The sequence below is a fragment of the Suricata suricatta genome, chromosome 6 (assembly GCF_006229205.1).
Source record: "Suricata suricatta isolate VVHF042 chromosome 6, meerkat_22Aug2017_6uvM2_HiC, whole genome shotgun sequence".
Lineage (NCBI taxonomy): Eukaryota > Metazoa > Chordata > Mammalia > Carnivora > Herpestidae > Suricata > Suricata suricatta.
The window spans coordinates 116,580,749-116,602,733 of record NC_043705.1 but is presented as its reverse complement, the minus strand read 5'-3'; the positions used below and the strand labels follow the sequence as shown (position 1 = coordinate 116,602,733).

General features: G+C 38.7%; 1 protein-coding gene across 1 annotated transcript in view; it reads left to right on the top strand.

Annotated features, from left to right (window-relative positions):
• The first annotated feature begins 1,117 nt into the window (after positions 1–1,117).
• The window catches only part of C7 (complement C7), a 55,132-nt gene continuing 34,264 nt past the window's right edge, over positions 1,118–21,985 (top strand). The window contains exons 1-6 of the mRNA XM_029941268.1: positions 1,118–1,192; positions 4,738–4,793; positions 6,317–6,392; positions 11,267–11,408; positions 14,010–14,160; positions 15,208–15,346. Of these exons, the coding sequence (XP_029797128.1) occupies positions 1,187–1,192; positions 4,738–4,793; positions 6,317–6,392; positions 11,267–11,408; positions 14,010–14,160; positions 15,208–15,346 (570 nt within the window). The 5' untranslated portion in view covers positions 1,118–1,186. The remainder of the gene's footprint in view (positions 1,193–4,737; positions 4,794–6,316; positions 6,393–11,266; positions 11,409–14,009; positions 14,161–15,207; positions 15,347–21,985) is intronic.

The following is a 21,985-nucleotide window of genomic DNA, read 5'->3' as shown; positions in this document are numbered from 1 at the left end:
TAATGACAGAGAAGGAGACATAGAATCTGAAGAAGGCTTCAAGCTCCTGGCTGTCGGCACAGAGCCTGATGTGGGGTTCAAACTCATGGACCACAAGATCATGACCTGAGCTGAAGTCAGATGCTTAACCTACTGAGCCACCCAGCTGCCCCTAGACGCCACAGCTTTTATTTGGTACTTATGAAACTGAATCATCTCCCTGACTTCTCACAAATAGAAAATCTGAAATCTTACCAAAAAATATAGCTTTCATGAAATCTCAGAAAATGATCTTGGGAACTGCTAGAATAAATGCAAAGCTGTGGGGAACAGGATCTGGCAGAGTTAGACAAGACAATAACTGAAGAAGGGAAAATGGACAGAAGACGACCACAATACGAACTTTCCAACAGTGATCTGCAAGTCAGTGGAATAGGGAAAGAACCTGGGAAAATTAGTCAGGCTTTTAAATACGTTTGCAAAATATGACTCTGATTTTAACTATCTGTGAAAGTCAAGCGTGAGGGGATAGATAGAATATCGTGTGAGGCTATACACACACACACACACACACGTATATGTATGTGTGTGTATATATATATACTTGTTGTTGTTGTTTTGTTTTTGTTTTCCTTTCTTTTTGTTTGCGGGAGGTGTGGAAATTCTACCCCAGAATGTTCCATTTACCTTCTGAGTGACAGAACTGCATTTAAATCCTTTCATCTCAAAGTTTGGTGTACAACACACTTTAAGAGAATCATGAAAAACATCCATTTTGTTTAGAAAATTGAAACAGGAAGGAGGCTTATCCTTTGCCTTACACAGGGTCTCCTTTGGTTAAAAATCACTTAAACATTGAAGTGAGAACACTTGCTGCCTTTCTTGATTTACAGATGTTTTCTTAGAACTACATTTCCAAACAGTTCCAGCTGGCTGTCGCTAAGGCCTGTGAAAATTGATAAGAAGCATCTGGCTTCGAGAACCGACTAAGTACAGAGGCAGGCTCTTTGTGTCCCCAGAGGATCTGGTTGGGGTAGGAACAAAGTCTCAGAACTACTTGCTCTATTTATGAGTGAGCGCCAAGTTAATCCCCATCAGGGAGAGACAGGGAAGGAGCAGGTTGCTGGTCTTGTCCCCCTGTTCAAAATTCACCAAGCACTCAGCGGAAATTTTCTTCCTTTCTTCTGCCCTGAATGTTTCCCCAAACATGAAGGTAAGATAATAATTTCATTACTTTTGTAAACAAAGCAGTCTCAAAAGGGAGTGAGGCTTAACTGAAATGGCTCAAATAAGGAGAGGACATGGGGAAATAGGAAAGGGAAAGAGATGGGGATAACTTTAAAAAATCCTTATTTAAATATATTTAACAATTCAGCCAAAGTGAATTCCTTTTTCTTGCTTTGCACCAAATTTAGTGGTTAGGAGGTCTGGGAATGAGAGTGGAGACTATGGTTATGAAAGTCCATTAAGGAATACAATAGCGCCATTGTTATTTCTTAGGGAAAAATACCCTCCCATGTATTTTGTTTGTTTGTTTGCTTTGCAGCCATGCCATGAGTCCCCAGGATATGAGTTATCTAAGAGCTTTATAGAAAAGTGGTTTTGGAAACTTAGAACTTCAGAATTTGGACTTCTGTATGAAAGGGTCAGGAATGTGAGAGGAAGATACAGAGAGAGGAATGCAGTGAAAGGCTTACCAAATGTACATGCTGACCCAGGGCAATGTAGCCAAATGGTAGGAAAATTACTATTCAACTAAAGACAGTACCAGAGACAGCTTATTTATTTTTTAAATGCTTTATTTATTTTTGAGAGACAGAGTGGGCACACATGTGAGTGGGGGCAGAGAGAGAGGGGGACAGAGGACCTAACCAGGTGCTGCCCTGTCAGCCTGGGGCTTGAACTCACAACCATGAGACCATGACCTGAGCCAAAGTTGGATGCTTAATCAACTGAGCCACCCAGGTGCCCGTAGCATCCTTTATTATTAATTTGTGATTGTTCTATCTTGTCCATTTGTTAAGATACTCTTTCTGAAGGTAAGAGATGATAACTGACTCGTTTTCAGGGACCTAACTAGCAAATTTCAAAAATTCTTTTGGTTAATAGATTCAGCTTGTATAACTCATGAACAGAACTGCCTTGTAATTAGGCAGATCTTCAGAAGTTACAATAAGGAGTATGTATATGGGGAAGGTGTTGGTAAAGGCACTCCTGAAAAGGAAAAAAGTATATTCCCTCAAACTTGATTGAAATTCTTTTAAAAGACATGTAATAATAGAATGCTAAGACAAGTTTTTCATGATGCCTGCTTTGGCTGAGTCAAAGGCCAAGAAGAATAAGTGCTCAGCCTCCCCACATTTTAAAGTGAGATATTGGACAGTCAAAGCATCTGGTGACCCTATGGCTATCCTCCTCCCCAAGAGTATGCAAGATTGTGCCCCTTAGAGTGTGGGGATGCAGGGAATGATACTCTAGTCATGTCTGGGAAAAGAAAAGGCATAGCCTGGTTCCCTAGTCTGCCTTTAGCAGAGCCGATCAACACAACATTATTGGTTACATTCTGGACATCCAGAGTCTGACAGGATAAGGATACAGGCAGCTATCTCATGGACCCGATGTGGACCTGTAGAAAGGAGCCCGACTTGTGTTGTCAGGGATTCTGCTTGAGAAACTGCCTGCAGGATGAAGCAACCCCAACAGATCACATCCATATGGAAAAGGACTCACAGGAGGCAAGCACTGGGGGGAGTAAAGGGTGATAAAGAGATGAATCATTTTTGCCAAGAGCATAGTGGTTATAGAATGCCATGGGGGCCATCCAAAGAATCACAAAAACACAGTAGGAGATAAAGACTTGGCATTCAAACATCCACCACACCCTGGGTGACCAGTATGGACTCCAGCTGGATTAGTCACACAAGACCCTTTATGGCTCTTGCCCCTCTCACTCCTATTGCTGTGACTTGGAAGAAGACAGAGGCAGTTTGGGGAGGTGGGGAAGAAAAGCAGAAGAACAAGGAGCAGGAATTCAGAATCAAACCCCACCCTGCTCCCATTATGAGCATCTAGAACCCAGAAGTAGGAGAGGCATTTAAAATTGGATATTGAATTGAAATTTGACTGTTAGATTGTTTCAGAATCTTTGTTTTCCAAAAAATGTGACGATGTTAATGCCTATGGGTGACTAAATAAAGTTATGGAGATAAGCTTTCCTAGGGGCAGGAAAAATAAGTTGACAGAATGGAGTAAAGATACATTGTTGAAAAAGGGAAACTTTAACCCCAATCCTTGTAATTTTTAATTAAAAACAAAACCCGTGAAAGGTGTTGCTTTATATTATGTTCTTTACCTGCTCATTGAAAAAATCAAACAAGTATTCATGCCTTCCCTCCCTCATTTCCAGGATGCCCACAGCTGTTTGGTTATGCTAATCAGAATAATAGACTAAAAGCTTCTTAGAACAGTAAAAGGCAGAAGGTGGCAACGAGGACTTTACAATTGAAAGGAAGACACCTAATAAGATGGCAGGTGATATAGGAAGGCAGGTAGAAGGTTCTGGAAAAAATGTTGGGAAAGCCACTTCATAAATACATTGAAAGAAAAGGTTTGAGGAAGTCAGGGAAAACAGAAAGAATATTGGCCTGTTAAAATATGTAGTAAGATGTTTCAAGGACTTTTACACTTGGGTTATATATTGAAAACATTTGATATTTTCAGAGAGTCTCCAGTAAAGATTTGAATGATATTCCCTGACACCTTCAGTTGTCAAAGTAGGGAAATACATAAAAGTAAAAAAAAGATAATAGACATTACCTATAATCTCATTACCAGAAAAGAACTATTAACCTTTATTATATCTCTTTTTAGATTTGTTTCTAATACCTGTTTGACTTTTCAAACAAAATGTAATCCCATTTTACATACAATTTTATGACCTTCCAGATCTTCAATATTTAGGCTGGTGCTATCATGGAAAGATGATTGCAACAGACCTCACAGGTGTTTTAAAGACTGGAGGAGCTGCCCTCAGAACTCAGGGGTCGGGTGAGATCACAGGCTCTTGGGTTACGGATGTCCCTCAACTTTTGGTTGACTTTTCATTTATGAACCTATTGCCCTTCGAACTTTTCACTCTTGGCTGGTCTTTCTTCCAGGCTTCCTGCTCTTTGGGTGTCCTCATGTGTGTTAAAGTTAGAGTGAAGGACGGTAGAGAAAGGAATGAAAAGGTGATGGGTTCCTAAAGAAATGCTCTAATGAGCTAAATCTTCTATTTGTTTGGCCATGACATTCCCCAGCCCCTAGCTGCCTTTACAGAAATGAATAGTGTAGGAGGTGAGCTCAACAGAATTGTATTAAACTTTTATATAACATGGAAACTTAGTGGCGCCTGGGTGACTCAGTTGGTTAAGCGTCTGGCTTCAGCTCAGGTCATGATCTCATGGTTTGTGGGTTTGAGCCCCGTGTCAGGCTCTGTGCTGACAGCTAGCTTAGAGCCTGGAGCCTGTCTTCAGTCTGTGTCTCCCTCTCTCTCTGACCCTCTCCGCTCACGCTGTCTCTCTCTTTCTCTCAAAAATAAATAAAATACTAAAAAAATAAATGAAATGGAAACTTAAAGGACAAGCAGAGTCATAGAGTCTTCTCCATGCTTCTTTCCTTCTTTATATTCTCAACTCACAAATCTTGACTTGCACAAATGTATTCACTTTCAACTCATTAAAGAAATATAAACTAAAGTAATGCTTTCTTTTCCTCTAGGCAATAAGTTTATTCATCTTGGTGGGATTTACAGGAGAGTTCCAGATTTTTTCAAGGTGAGAATGTTTTGGATTTTATTGGAAATCAATAACAATTATTATTATTTTTTATTTTTAAGAAGTTTTTATGAGATGGCTTGACTTTAACATTGCAGCTGAACATCTTTTTCCCTTCAACATTTATCTTTCTGCATTTTGAGAAAAGGCAATGATAGCAAAGCTTGTTTTATTCTTATTCTTATTTTACTTTATTTTATTTCCCATAAGGAAGAAACTTGAAGACTAAAAATACCTCAAAGTATTTTTCTTATACCAATACCATGATTATAACTTCAATTTAGAGAATTGCACCAACCTTAGAATCGACACATCTTGGAGTAGAATGTGATCTTTAAATATAGTCATTGCAAGACATTCTTTGGATATTAAAGGTTGAGAGTTCCCCCCCCTTAATTGAAATACAGTTGATACACAATGTTATGTTAATTTCAGGTGAACAACATAGTCATTTGACAAGTGTATACATTATGCTGTGTTCCCCACAAGGGTAACTTCCTCCTGGTTGAGAGTTTTGTAAGAAAATAGGTGTGCTGACTCTTGAGATCTGGAAAAAAGCTACCATCATTTACCCATGGTCTTGTTTTGGTTTCACTGTCAGTTTCACTGCCGGGTCAAACTATCAAACTATCAGAATATGCATTAGGGGCTGTGCTAGTGACTGGGGACACAAAGAGGGCAAAGACAGTACAGAGAGTCCACTGGGTGATACAGATCTTTGAACACTTGTTGTCAAAACAAATGTGCTAAGGCCTCTGGGAGAGGCTTACACAGGGACTTGTGGGAGCACAGATGAGATGAGACCAAGCTGGCTTCCCTTCCTAAGCCTCGGTGTTAGGGAAAGGTCTCTGCCTGTCCGTGGGGCACAACATAGAACAATAGCGAGTTCAGATTGTTAAAAGTCAAAAGCAGTGAGGCATTTGGATCATTGGTGCCATGTCAAGACTACATGTTAACAAGTTTGGCTCAAAAGAAAGCATGGGAGGCACATGCACTTCAGATCAGACTTCTTACTTTCAGGATCAACTCACAGGCTTAAGATAAGCACAAATCACCTTGATGCAAGGTGTCTCCAAGGCTAGGAATGTGTTTGGAATCCAGAAATCAGGATTCTGATTTCCTTTACCCCTTGTAAAATATACTTGAATCTAGATTTCCTTAATCTCTAACGATGAGGCCATAATATCCTCTGTATTTTAGTGGAGTGGAATTGTTTAAGCTCAAATGGATGCTATTTGGGTGTGTTCTTGAGCAGTAGCTACTGTGACTGTTATTGTGTCTACAACTCTAGTATCTAAATCTACATCTAAATAGTGTCTGGTACATTACAGATGCTTAATAAACGTTAATCTAGAAAAAAGTTGGTCCCTTCCACATATATTTTTATATATCTTGGTGATACTTGGAGATACTTTTGGTGTCTCTTAAAAAATTGTAAAGCAATTTGTTTTTTACTATTTTTGACTATTCTTTGTGCTCCCTGCCCCCATTATCTTTCTACCTGGTTTATCATAATTTGGCAGCGCCATCTCTCCGATCAATTGCCAGTGGGATTCCTATGGCCCGTGGTCAGAATGCAGCGGTTGTACCAAGACTCAGGTAGGACCCTACAAAACTTTGTATTGTTTCATATGCAGAAATAGCTTACATATGAACAAAATGACATTAGCTTTTGAATGTTATTTTTTATGTTGAAAATATAATTAATAATTTTAAAGGGAAAAAAGTATGGCTCTAATGACTAATAATGTAATAAAGTAATTTCTGCATTCCTATTTTTCTTGCAGGACTTTTCTGAATCTTACATTTGAACATAGAAATATACACAAGATGTAGCAATTCACTAACTCTTTAACTAGAGAACTCTTTAATTAGAGAAATAGAATAGAATGAAATGAAGATAGTAGGTAATTCAAAATCCGTTTCATAGTTACTGGGTTTAACTTTTCTTCTTATCTGAAACATATATTAACCAGTAACAAAATGCCTACTTTGTTTTACCTAACAAACAGTGATAACCATGAAAAATAAAACATTTGCACCTTAAAAAAAAAGGTTTTATATTTAAGTAATCTCTACACCCCAGGTGGGGCTCGAACCCAAACCCCAAGATTAAGAGTCACCTGTTCTACTGGCTGACCCATGCAGGTGTCCCTGCATTTTAAAACTTTTTAAACTTTAATTTCTGAGTAATACAAATAAAATACTGGACTTGGCCTGGAGATAATAGAGTACTTCTAAAGGGTTTATTTTTCTTTTTTATAAGTTATTCACTGGAGGAAACAGGAAGGTCTAAATAAAGAAAACATACCTTATAATTTTACCATTTAAAAGAAACCAGGGGTGCCTGGGTGGCTCAGTTGGTTAAGTGTCTGACTCCTGAACTCAGTTCAGGTTATAATCTTAGGGTCCTGAGTTCAAGCACTGCATTGGGCTCCACACTGGGTATGAAGCCCACTTTAAAAAAAAAGCATGAGATTTTAGAGGCACCTGGGTGGCTCAGTTGGTTAAGTGTCCAACTTTGGCTGAAGTCATGATCTCACACTTTGTGAGTTTGAGCCCATGTCTATGCTGACAGCTCGGAACCTGCAGCTTGCTTCACATTCTGTCTCTGTCTCTGTCACTGCTCCTGCTCCTACTCTCTCTCTCTCTCTCTCTCTCTCTCTCTCTCTCTCAAAAATGAATAAATATTAAGAAAAAAATTTTAAAGAAACCAGTATACCATCATTTTGGTATTTATTCTTTCAATTTATCTTCTCTATGTTTATAATTTTTAAAAATAGAATTGTTTGTTAAAGTTTTATATTCTACTATTTAAAAATTTTTTTTGTTTATATATTTATTAAAATTTTTAGAGAGAGAGAGATAACAGCTGGGGAGAGAGGCAGAGGGAGAGAGAGAATCTTAAGCAAGCACCATGCTCAGTACAGAGTCCAGTGTGGGGCTCGATCCCATGAGCCTGGGATCATGAGCTGAGCTGAAATCAAGAGTTGGATACTCCACTGACTGAGTCACATAGACACCCCTTTATTTGTTTATTAAAAAATTATTTTTAAGGTAAACTCCGTGCCACATGTGGGGTTCAGACTCATGACCCCCTTGATCAAGAGTCGTATGCTCCCCCAAGTGAGCTAGCCAGGTGCCCCTGTATTCTACTATTTAAACATTATATGCTCACCATGAATTTTAACAGCTGTATTATTTTCCATTATATGAATATACCCATCTTATATATATTCACTTTCCTATTGTTTAAGATTTAGGTTGTCTACATTTTTGCTATAAATGAAACTTTAGTGAACATTCTTGTACATAGAAATCTGTCCTCTTTTCTGACAATTTTCTTAGGGAAAATTCCACAAATACAGTGTTTGTGTTAAAGGCTCTAAATATTTGAATGAATAAATATGTTTTTATTGAAATATACTTAACATAACATTTATATTGGTTTCAGGTATACAACATGATTCTATATTTGCAAAATATTTTAAAGGAGGTTCAGCTTGAATAAAAATGTGCTTTTAAAAATCACTTTTTAATTATTAAAATAACAGAACTGTATTACAGGAGATAATTTGTTTCAGTTTTTAATTTTTTGACTTTATTAAAAATTTACAAAAAGTTTATTTTTGAGAGAGAGAAAGAGCCAGAGCACAAGCAGGAGAGGAGCAGAGAGAGACACACACAGAATCCAAAACAGGCTATAGTCTCTGAGCTGTCAGCACAGGGTTACACGTGGGGCTTGAACCCACAAACCATGAGATCATGACCTGAGTTGGAGTCAGATGCTTAACCTGCTGAGCCACCCAGGTACCCTGATAATTTCTACTTTGAAGTATCATCATAAACATCATTTTCATCAAGCATTTAGTACCCACATGAGTGGTATTTACAAAACAGTTTACTTGAATGTGGAATTTGGCTTTGGGCAAATCGATGACCACTCTGATAACAGACAGGCAAATGGCTCCATGAATAACAAGGCAAAAATCAAACACCAACCACGGAAAACATTTTTAAAATTTAAAAACAAGTTAAGAAGGAATAAGTAGAAAGGGATGGGAGGTCTTTTTCAGATTAGTAATTTTTTCTTTGCATGAAGGTCATCATGCAATGATTACATCCCTAGATGGTAATGACAACTTTTCATCCAGAGAGAGACAAGTGAAAATGGAAATGGGTCATAAGATCAGAAGTTGTCAGGTGAGAATAGGGCCGCTCACAGTGAGCAGCCATTGAGGTCATGCTTGTATATGGAGAGAGGAAATCATTACTTAGGTGAACAACACCATCTGTGCTTTGGAACTTCAGAGAAATTTAGAAATTTCAGAAATTTAATAAGACATTATAAGAGACATCTTCATCAATCAAATACAGAAACTAGAAGCTCATCAAAAATATAGAAACTAGAAGCTCCTCAAGGAACTGTACTGAGTTGCATTCCCCACTCATATTCCTCCATGGCGCCTCTGCTCAGACGTAATGGATGGCACCGGTGCCAGGGACAGGCTGAAACACAACAGCTCAAAGATCAAATCGCATTACCGTGACCTTTTGTCCCAACGAATCCCCACTTCTAACTCAATGTAAGATGGATGAAGAGATTTGAACATTGGTTTGTGATGAGGGAGAGAAGCAGAAATGTCCACATTTAGCCCAGAAGGCTGACCTATAGCTTGCATAGTTTCGATAAGGATCAAATATGTTGTGCTGATTGCTGCATTCTTAGGGCCTCATGACTCTCTGTACCTCTCAGTTGTTAATATCAGGCTGAATGATAAGCACTGAAGAAATCCTGTGAGAGTAGTTTTAAGAGTAGAAATTAAAAAGATTTTTTTAATGTCATTTATTTAATTTGAAAGAAAGAGAGAGACAGCATGAGCAGGGGAGGGTCAGAGAGAGAGGGAGACACAGAATTTGAAACAGGCTCCAGGCTCTGAGCTGTTAGCACAGAGCCTGATGCAGGGCTCGAACCCATGAACTGTGAGATCATGACCTGAGCTGAAGCTGGACGCTCAACTGACTGAGCCACCCAGGTGCCCCAAGAGAAGAAATTTGAAGAAGACATTTATGATCTAGTACTCCCGGCATGTTCCCTCCCCTTCGAGCACTACACATACAACCACCGGCTTCACACAGCAAAAGGGCAGCTCTTTCTCTCCACAGACCCGGTCCCTGTGCTTTAATAAAAGTACCTTTTGCACCAAAAATGTCTCAAGAATTCTTTCCTGACCGTTCGCTTCTGACTCCACATCAGTTTGTAGTGTCAGTCTTCCCTGTTGGTCTTTGCTCAAGGTTTAAATTCTCTGGAATGTCAGACCATTTTTGCTTTTGTTTTTGTTTTTGTTTTTTAATGGGGAAAAGGTGAGTACAGGAAGAGGCTTAAGTGATGCATGTTTGCTGTTGGGGTGGAAAAAGATTTTGTGGACCTTTCTTTTTGTTTAAGTATTAGATATATGTGCTCACATTGATAAAATGAACTTTAGAATGAATTAGTTGTTTCTCAGTTGGCTTGATGACTTCCTCAACTTTCCAATACTTTCTCTCCCAGAGATTTGCCTTTGATGTATTTGCCACTTCAGAGGCCAGTGATTTTTATTATCCAGTAAAATTCCATTGCAGAGGTAGCTTCACCCTTGGACTACCGAGGCTCCTGGGCTGTAAATTTGATTTCCATTTCAGTATCTCTCTCTCCAGGTTGTTTTGCACTACCTTCCTGAAGAAGGCTTAACCTTCAGCTCAAATTGATTGCCACTACTTTTCTCAAGTTTTTTCCCTTTTAAAAAAAAAAAAAAAGAGTTTATTATTATTATTATTTTGAGAGACAGAATGAGAGCGAGTGCCCTGTGCTGGGGTGCATGCAAGCCAAGGAGGGGCAGAGGGGAGAGAAAGAGAATATCACGCAGGCTCCATGCCCAGTGCAGCGCCGCATGTGGGGCTCAGTCTCACAACCCTGAGATCATGACCTGAATCCAAATCAAGAGTTAGCCACTGAACCCACTGATCCACCCAGGCACTCCTCTGAAGGCTTTTCTAATTTTACTTCTTAACTGTGGTTCCCAGTGTCCTTCCCACCCACTGACACAATCCATTTCTCCCTTCTAATTAGCTCTTGGCACACAGCTTGAGAAAAACATTAAACATTGTATATGTAACCTATTTCCTTATATATCTACCCAGCTAACTCTTTCAAGTTGCTTTTCTAAAAATCCACTATTTTATTATTATTTTTTATATTCAACCCTGAGAATAAATACATAACTGGGAGCATTCATAAATAATAACCCAAGTGTCAGTTGTCACCCATTCCAGGACAAGTGGCTCTGTGGGTTCATTGATTTGGGAGGTTTTACATCTGTGGAATACCAGCACAATTTCCTGAACACTGTTTCTTTAATTGTATTAATTTCTCTCAGATTCGTTTCTCAGATAAAGGGAAGGAGATATCAGAAAGCACTCCCTGTTCTGTTTAGACCCGCAGGCGGTCAGTTGCTGTTTATGGGCAGTATGGCGGCCATCCTTGTGTCGGAAATGCATTTGAAACACAATCCTGTGAGCCTACCCGAGGATGTCCAACAGAAGAGGGATGTGGAGAGCGTTTCAGGTGTTTTTCAGGTACTTCTCCATAGGCGTGGCATGCAGGATGTAATTTCAAGTGCTATTTGGTTAACCTGCAGTATGTATTGTTGGGTTTTACTGAATTTATATGGGCCTTAAAATTAATTTCAGGCCAATCTCAGTAGGATTTTATTGGCATATTAATTACACACTCAGCTATCATTATTTTGAATGCAAGAGGAGGCATCTGGTAAGAAAGGTAAGGATACTCCTTGCTTCTTTGAAAAGAAATCTGGCTGTTGGCAGACGGTTCTTGACATTGCATTGTTGGCAAAGTTGTAGAGTGAGTCTGGTATACTGTGATGGGGCAAAAGCAATGTTACTGCCTAAATTATTATTATTATTATTATTTTAATCGTTTATCTTCAAATTGGTTTCCATGTAACACCCAGTGCTTCTCCCCACAAGTGCCCCCCACCATGACCATCACCCCCTCCCTCCCTCCCCCCGCCTCCAGTCCATGGTTCGTTTTCAGTATTCAGTAGTCTCTCATGATTTGTGTCCCTCACTCTCCCCAGCTCTCTTTCTGCCTTCCTCTCCATATTGCCAAATTATTATTATGTTTACAAGAAAAGTAACTCTAGTTAGCTCATCAAAGAGTAATACAGGTCACTCCCATACACAGGGTGATTAAAACACAATTTCAAGTTTTGGCATTGAGTATTATTTGATCTATTGTTTATATATTATTTGTGCAGTCAGATAAATTCAACAATGTTTAGCAAATATTTATTATTCTTATGTTCCAGATACAGTGGTAAGGATTATGGATATACAAATGAAACACTTAGCCTCTTCATTCAAAAATATTAAAGTGTATGCACAGAGTAGTTCATAATTAATCCCTGTGTTAGAAGTGCTCCTCAACCAGACCTGTCAAACTCGTATTTTACTTTCAAAACCCAGGTCAGATGATTCCTCTTTTCAGAAGCATTTCTTAACTTCCCAACTGATAGAAATAATTAATGAATCACTTCTCTGTGTTCCTTACATCCACTGTATTGTCTGAAATCTGGAGTATTTGCTGGCCTGGTTATCTCTCTTGGAAGACAGTCAACTCCTTGAGGATATGGATTATATTGCTTTATTAAAAAATATTTTTTTAATGTTTATTTTTGAGAGAGAGAGAGAGTGAGAGACAAAGTGGGAGCAGGAGAGGGGCAGAGAGAGAGAGGGAAACACAGAATCCAAAGGAGGTTCAGGCTCTGAGCTGTCAGCACACAGCCTGACGTGGGGCTGGAATTCATGAACAGAGAGATCATGACCTGAGTCGAAGTTAGACACGTCACTGACTGAGCCACCCAGGCCCCCCTATTGGTTTAATTTTTGATTCTGAAGTACTTGGTACGTAGAAGACTCTCTACAACACTGGATCGGGTAGAGTGAGACCACAGTGGGGTATATGCTATACCATTAGGACAGTGGCGTGCAGTGCATACTGTGAGGACACAGAGGAAGGACATGCATTACAGCCTGTGAAGGATGGATGGTTTCTGAGAGGAGATAATGTTTAATTCTGTTCTTGAAGGACAGGTTGGTGATAGGTAGTGAAACCCTTCTAGGCTGAGAGAAGTGCAAGGCCAGTGGAGATGACAGAAGTCTGGCCTTTTATTCCTGCAGGTGTGACTATGGCATCAGAAGCTGGTAGGAAAATGGCTGGAGATGATGCTGGGGAGGTAGGCAAGCATTAGGTCATCTGGTACCTCCCAGTGCTTCCTTGGTACCTGGGATGCATGTCTATCATAACAATAACATTGCTGAATTATAATGATCTGTGTCCTTTCTATTAGACTGTAAAGAATATGAAAAGCCCAGGATACCATTTTCATTTATATTTGTACCCTAACACCTGGAAGAGTGTCTTGTACAGAGTAGATGCTAAAGAAATGGTGATTTTAACCTTTCGACCCAGTTTCTATGCTCTCAAAAGCTTACACATCAAATCACCAAAAGAAGCAAGGCTTTGACATTTTGGTCAGTGATGGCAAAGAATAAACTGAAAGTTGAAGGGCAGAATGTCAATCTATCTTCCCAGTGGTTGGCACTGTTTGATTCTGGAAGACTCAGACAAACTGCTTGATTATGAGTGAGAGCCTGGAATTTGAATTCAGCTTCTATTTTCTTTTTCTTTTTTAATTTTTTATGTTTTTTATTTATTTCTGAGAGACAGAGAGAGATAGTGCAAGCAGGGGAGGGTCAGAGAGAGAGGGAGACCCAGAATCCAAAGACAGGCTCCAGGCTCTGAGCTAGCTGTCAGTACAGAACCTGATGCGGGGACCGAACCCACGAACTACAAGATCATGACCTGAGCTGAAGTCAGACGCTTAACCGACTGAGCCACCCAGGCTCCCCATCAGCTTCTATTTTCAATTTTGTGTTCAGCTGAGGTCAGAATCAATTTTGTGTGTTGTAGGATGAGGACCAAAATAATCACCAGTCCTTTCCTGACATCTTGGGGATTGATCTCAAATTCACAGTAGAATATTAGTCCAGTTTTGGGGGTCAAGGGCAAAACTGTTTTGACCCCAACTAGTTTTTCCCTTCTTTCCTTTTTTATTTGTTTGTTTGTTTCTTGGTGGCGGCTGATCTTGTGTACAGGCCAGTGCATCAGCAAGTCTTTGGTTTGCAATGGGGATTCTGACTGTGAAGAAGATAGTGCCGATGAAGACAGATGTGAGGACTCAGAAAGCAGACCTTCCTGCGACCTTGATAAACCCCCACCCCCCAAAGTAGAACTTACCGGAAATGGGTAAGGTGCTGGACCGCTTCCTGTGCACATTGAGAGGTAGTGGCTTTTCATTTTGGTTTGTTTTATTTTATGGTTGGGTAAGTCTAATAACAAATCACCTAATAAGTAAGACTTTGGCTCAGAGCTCTTTGCCACATCCTGAAACATTTTTTTTTTATTCATACCAGTATACTTGAAAATATGTGGCAAATGCAGAGTGTCCAATTGTCCCTGAACTGTCCTGCCTTTAGCGCTGGAGGTCCTATATTCAGGGACACCCCTCAGACCTGGGAAAACCTGGATACTTGGTCACCCTATAGGAGAGAGGTAGAAATAGAGAGAGACAGAGGGAGAGAATTGATTCAATGACAGTGATGTGGGGCTACTCAAGAGAATGAAGGGACAATAGAGTAAGAGCAGAGAAAGAAAAATATTGGAATATTGAGGCTTGAAAAGGAATTGTCTGAACTAGCTGGAAACTTTCATTTTCAAGTGAAGTTGGGACAAACCCATGCTTATCTTTCCAAAAAGAATTCTGAGGAACTTTTAAGAGTCAGATCCAAGTTGAAGATTTCAAGGCTTTACAACAGTTTATTTTAGAGTGATAGTTAGAAGTGGTTTTTCTATCATATTTTGAAATTCATTGACAGATGGTAAAATTACTCTAAAGAGTATACCATTCAGTATGCTAAGAGGCAATTTAGTTGAAATTCGTGGTAGAAAGTTCTTTCTCCTCAAGAATCATTTTAATTGTATTGGTTTTATCTATAGATTCAACTCAAAATCAGCTGTTGCCATAGTTATGAAAGGGCTCTGTTTTCCAAACATGTTCCTTAGGCTGAAGAAGTGTTGGCTTTCTCCAACTATTAGTTTTAACTATTATACCACCCAGGGGAGGTTGGATAATATGCAGTGTGCATTAGGACACTGTTCTCTTTATTTGAGCTCTATCAAAGAGATGCTTAACTATAATATATTTCAAGAATTTCTGGAATTCCTTTTTCAGAAACTGCTATTTCTGGTTTTTAACCATCTTTTCTTCCCTCCTTCCTTCATTTTTTTAAACAGTTACAATGAACTCACTGGCCAGTTTAGGAACAGAGTCATTAACACTAAAAGTTTTGGTGGTCAATGCAGAAAGGTGTTTAGTGGAGATGGAAGGCGTTTCTATAGACTGAGTGGAAATATCCTCTCCTATACATTTCAGGTACTTAATTTCATTGATTTAATTTGTTTTTAATCTGTGAATTATTGCCAGAGATCATTATTTATATGATACTGATTTTTTGGTATTTGTTGAGAATTTGTGACCTAATATTTGATCAATTCTTAGAAATGATTTATATGGGCTTAAAAAGAATATTTATCCTTTAACTTTGGGGTATGGGGAAACGATACTTTAATTTGTCTCATTTAAGCTGAAATATTCTTTTGCCTCATTTTTCATGTCCATGGACCATATGGCCCCAACTATGGTGGGTCTGCCCCTGTATGATGTCAAAACTCAAGGCCCTGGCCATGACTCGCCACGATAATCTCTTTGCCACTGCCATGGTGTCAGCTCACTGAAAAATGATTTTACTTTTAAATTGTAAAGTATTTCATATATACAAAGCAGTGTAAGTAACACAAACATACACTTTGAAGAAAACTATTGAAATGAATACTCATATATGCCAGCCACATACCTTAAGAAATAGAATGTTACCAATGACTTAAAGGCTCCCATCTACCACTCTCTGGTCACATCCTCCCCACCCTGATTCTGCAGGCAACCACTATCTTCTGTTTTATATTAATCATTTCTTTCTTTTTATGTATATGTTTATCTCATATGTCTTTGTCCCTACATAAACATTTGTGACTTAGTTTTGTCTATTTTTTGCCATTTATTATAAGTAAGTCTTACAGTATATATTCTTCTATGACTTTTTTTCACTCAAAATCACAGATTTGAAATTTATTCATGCTAATCTAGATGACATTGTTATTGCTGGTTCTAATTTTTTCTTATGAAATTGCCTTGAACATACTTGTACATGAGTTCCATGGAAATGAACTAGAGTTTCTCTAGGGCATACACCTGGTACTTGAATTGCTGCCTTGCAGGTTATGTATAGGTTACACTTTACGCAGTAAAGTTTTCAAAATGGATGTATTGTCAATTAATACCCGATCTGCAGTGTGGAAGGGTGGCCTGTGCTCCATCTCCTTGCAAAAGTCTGTACTGATAGACTTTAAAATTTTCCTTAGGGTCTCAGGGTCTTTTCCAGGCTTCTGCTTCTTGCAATAAGCCTGTCACACATGCCTAACCTTATTCTATTCCATGATTTCAACACAAAATCTACTCACACAAAAACCAGTTATGGTTATAGGGGGAGAATCCTGAATATTGGAAGGGGATATAGAGGAGAGATTTTCTGTTGTTAGTAGTGCCAACATATCAACAAAAATGGTTGACATACTTTATCTTAAAATATTTGTCCTTAGAGTCCTAGTAGGGGAGAAGAGCAGAGGGACAGAGAGACAATCAGCGCTTGATCCCATGACCCTGGGATCATGACTTGAAGTGAAATCAAGAGCTAGACGTTCAACTGACTGAGGCACTCCAGTGCCCAAAACATCTGCCTTTCTAGAACCTCAACAGATCAAGATTTCTGGCCTCATCTCATTTTGGCCTCTTGTTTTCTTCCGCCAAGAACTTCTCTCTCATTTATTTCTTCCCTTCTTCCCAGAATTCCAAAAATTTCTAGTTCAGTGCTTCTTATCTATTAGTCCCGAATTTATAAACTAAAACTAAGGATGTTCAGATAGAAAGGCTTTTTGTTTACCAAAATTAACCCCCTTCAGATTGAATTTTGATTATAAACAGCAACCAGCATCACCGTCTGACTTACAATAGAATAAGTTCCATTTAAGAGTTATTGTATCATGAAAATGGAAACTGAAACTCATGTAAAAAATAAAGATAGCTACCAATTTTTGATCACCTGTGGCATCTGTATTGTTTTAGGCAATTTGTATAATCTTCATAACATCTTTGGAAGGTAAGTAATATTTTACTGTTGTGTATATATGTAGAAATTGAGGCTCAGAGGACTACAGCTGACTTGCTCTAAATCACAAAATTAATAAGTAGCACAGCTTGGATCCGGTCTGTCAGACCTCACAGCCCTTTGTTTCTCTAGTATGTTTTATTCTCCCAGTATCTTGTATTTAATTGCTTTTTCAACTCTAAATTCTACATGGGGAATAATAAGTAGTGTAATTTAACCATTGGCCAGAAGGGAGAATGTGACATAGGCATATGTAGAAAATTTTTTTTTCTCCTATTCCTAGGAGGATGGGTTGATAATTCTTTCATAATTATAAGAGGGATAATTGCAAATATATTTCTGGGTCAAATTTAGAAAGTCACAGAGCAGAGAAAATAATGAGAGAATTTCTGATATAGTTGGAGGGTAGACATGCTAGAAATCTGCAGCTTCTGAAGATGAGAAATAATTTAATAACAGCATAATTCTGACATTCATTTCCCTCAGCATGCCTTGGTTTTTGGATTGACATCTGAAATGCCTTTCCAGTCACTGAATTTGGAGGTGTTTGTCAGAGAAAGAGGGAAATTATAACCTGTTATTGAGTGAAGAATAGAGATGTTTTGAGGATCCAGCCTGAGGGAAGTGAGATGGAAGCAATAGGCAGTGAGACAGTGCCAGAAGTGCTAACCCTGCGTTGTTCTGGAGGTGGTAAGTTTCCTCCGCAGCTCAGGTAGACCTGAGGCCATGAGGTGTTTAGCTACCTCTGAGTGGAAGATGAGTTTTGGTTTGTTGGAACATAAACAACACTAAGTAAACACAGAACAGAATCGGTCAATTTCTCTTATAATCTCTTTCAGTTTTGAGCATTGTAGTTTATCCAGGGCAAACCTGGTTTCTTGTTGACTCAGCCACTTTCTTTGATTTTTTTCTCTGTTTACTCATAGTTTTCACACCACAAGGAAGCCTTTGACACATAAGCACATTCCTGCTCCATGGTCGCTTTGGAAAGGTGCCCCTCTGATACTTGTCTGGGAGGCTGCTGAAAGACTTGTGTTCATTGTCAGCTTGGAATGAGTCACAGATGGGAGTAAAGATTAGGGGGGAGGAAATGAATTACTTATAAATTCCTCCTGTATTTAGTTTTAAATGCACTTCATTATATTTTTGGAAAAAAGATCCTATATGCATACCAAATAAGAATAACAAAATTATATTCTAAAGGCACTTTTAACTTATACGTAATTATCTGATTCTCTGCTTCCTCTGTTGGTATGAGTCTATATCTGAGATCTTTAAAATTTTTTATTTTATTTTATTATTTATTTTGAGAGAGATACAGAGATAGAGATGGGGGGAGGAGCAGAGAGAAAGGGAGAAAGAGAATCCCAAGCAGACTCCCTGCTGTTAGCACAGAGTCCAGTGTGGGGCTCCATCCCACAAACTGTGACACTATGACCTGAGCTGAAATCAAGAGTTGGATGCTCAACCAACTGAGTCACCCAGGCATCCCTAGGTATCTGAGATTTCTAAATCTACGTTTTTAAACAGGAATCATTTTAATGATGATCAAATCCACTAAGAACCCTTCATATACTATACACTGTTTCAAAAGTGCTTAAAATGGATCTTCTTTTCTTTATAATAACCTAAAAAGTAGGTACTGTCATCTCTATTTTACAGTTGAGGAAACTGAGACAAATAGCGCTGAATAATTTACCCACAGTTATAGAGGTAATAGACAACAAACATGGAATCTGAACCCGAGTGTCTCCAGAGCCTTTGTGACATACTATGCTTAAGTGGGGATAGAATATATATGAGTTTGATAGGAATGAGCCAGTAGAGAGAGAAAAATTGAAGCTATGGAGAGGGAATAAACAATGAATTTAATAAGTCCTTAGAAGAGGTGGAAGAAGGGACAGAGAAGCTAGCTTTATCATTTTATTTGTTAGTTTTTGGAGGATAACTCATTTTTAAAAAAATTAGTTGTCAAGTTGGCTCACATACAGTGTACACAATGTGCTCTTCATTTCAGGGGTAGCTTTCTATGATTTATCACTTACATATAACACCCAGTGCTCATCCCAACAAGTGTCCTTCTCAATGCCCATCACCCATTTTCCTTTCTCCCCCACCCCTCCACTATCAACCTTCAGTTTGTTCTCAGTACGAACTCTGTAAGAGTCTCTTATGGTTTGCCTCCTTCTCTGTTTGTAACTGTTTTTACCCTTCTCTTCTTCCATGGTCTTTTTGTTAAGTTTCTCAAGTTCCACATATGAGTGGAAACATATGATGTCTGTGTTTCTCCGACTGATTTATTTCACTTAGCATAACACCCTCCAGTTCTACCCACGTGTTGCAAATGGCTGGATTTCATTCTTTCTCATTGCCAAGTAGTATTCCATTGTATATATTAACCACATCTTCTTTCTATTCCATCAGCTTATCAGTTGATGGACATTTGGGCTTTTCCATAATTTGGCTACTGTTGAAAGCACTGCTTTAAACATTGGGGTATATGTGTCCCTATGAATCAGCACTCCTGTATCCTTTGGGTAAATTCTTAGTAGTGCTATTGCAGGGCCATAGGGTAGTTCTATTTTTAATATTTTGAGGAACCTCCATACTGTTTTCCAGAGTGGCTGCACCAGTTTGCATTCCCATCAACAGTGCAAGAGGGTTCCCATTTCTCCACATCCTTGCCATCATCTGTTGTTTCCTGAGTTGTTAATTTAAGCCACTCTGACAGGTGTGAGGTGGTATCTCATTGTGGTTTTGATTTGTATTTCCTTGATGATGAGTGATGTTGAGCACTTTTTCATGCGTCTGTTGGCCATCTTGATGTCTTCTTTGGCAAAGTGTCTAACTATGTCTTTTGCCCATTTCTTCACTGGCTTATTATAGATTTTGGATACTAACCCTTTATCCGATGTCATTTGCAAACATCTTTTCCGAATCTGTTGGTTACCTTTTGGTTATGTTGATTGTTTCCTTTACAGTGCAGAAGGTTTTTATCTTGATGAGGTCCCAATAGTTCATTTTTGCTTTTATTTCCCTTACCTTTGGAGGTATGTTGAGCAAGAAATTGCTACAGTTGAGGTCAAAGAGGTTGTTGCCTGTTTTCTCCTCGAGGGTTTTGATGGTTTCCTGTCTCACATTTAGGTCTTTCATCCATTTTGAGTTTATTTTTGTGTATGGTATAAGAAAGTGGACCAGTTTTATTCTTCTGCATGTTGCTGTCCAATTCTCCTAGCACCATTCTAAAGAGACTATCTTTTTCCCATTGGATACGCTTTTCTGCTTTGTCAAAGATTAGTCGGCCATACATTTGTGGGTCCAATTCTGAGTTCTCTGTTCTATTCCATTAGTCTATGTGTCTGTTTCTGTGCCAACACCTTACTGTCTTGATGACTATAGCCTTGCAGTAGAGGCTAAAGTCTGGGATTGTGATGCTTCCAGCTTTGGTTTTCTTTTTCAATATCACTTTAACTATTTCAGTTCTTTTCTGGTTCCATACAAATTTTAGCACTGTTTGTTCTAGATTTGAGAAGAATGCTGGTGTAATTTTGACTGGGATTGCATGGAATGTGTAGATTGCTTTGGGTAGTATTGACAGTTTAACAACATTTGTTCTTCCAATCCATGGGCATGGCCTTTTTTTTTTCTTTTCCATTTCTTTGTGTCTTCTTCAATTTTTTTCATAACTTTCCTATAGTTTTCAGCATACAGATCTTTTACAACTTTGGTTAAGTTTATTCCTAGGTATTTTATGTTTTTTTGTGCAATTGTAAATGGGATTGATCAGAGAAGTTAGCTTTGGATGGAGGAGGTACACCTGGAGGAACAGAAGAGGAGAAATGTAAATATGTTTGTGGATTAGTTAGCCAGAAGTTTAGAAGTCATCAGTCTGATAATGGGAATGTTTGTAAAGAAAGCAGTTATGGACTTACAGTGGTACCCATCAACAACTGTATGATTTTTTTTATTGTAGTGCTAAGCAGCTTGGCTGCGAGCACTGAATCAGGTTGGAATTCGGCCAGGCAAGCATGATGACAGGGCCTTTCTAGGCAAGGGTGTTAAATTTATTGGTGAGAGACTGGTTGAAGTCATGAACCATGAAGGCTATCTGAAAAGGAAGTGAAAAAATGAAGCAGCTGATAGGGAAAGAGGAAGGAAACTAAGTTGGAGAACTTGTCTCTATGAAGTTGAACAATGGATATGGTGATGGTAGAATGAGAGTCAAAAGAGGAATAGGTGGCAGAGTGTAGGATGTTTGAGTTTGTGATTTTAGAGGATCAGTCTGAATGAATTCAGGATTCTAAGTTAGATGGAGAAAGAGAGTATCAATTAAGGGTCATTTAAGAATCATTATCTTGAAAAAGGTGACTTGCAGGAAATTGCTGCGGTTGAGGTCAAGGAGGTTGTTTCCTACTTTCTCCTCGAGGGTTTTGATGGTTTCCTGTCTCACATTCAGGTTTTCAGCCATTTTGAGTTTATTTTTGTGTATGGTGTAAGAAAGTGATCTAGTTTCATTCTTTTGCATGTTGCTGTTCAGTTCTCCCAGCACCACCTGCTAAAGAAGCAGTCTTTTTTCCATTGGATACTCTTTCCTGCTTTGTCAAAAATTAATTGGCCATATATTTGTGGGCCCAGTTCTGGGTTTTCTATTCTATTCTATTGGTCTATGTGTCTGTTTTTGTGCCAATACCATACTGTCTTGATGATGACAGCTTTGTAGTAGAGGCTAACGTCCTGGACTGTGATGCGTCCCGTTTTGGTTTTCTTCTTCAATATAACTTTGGCTATTC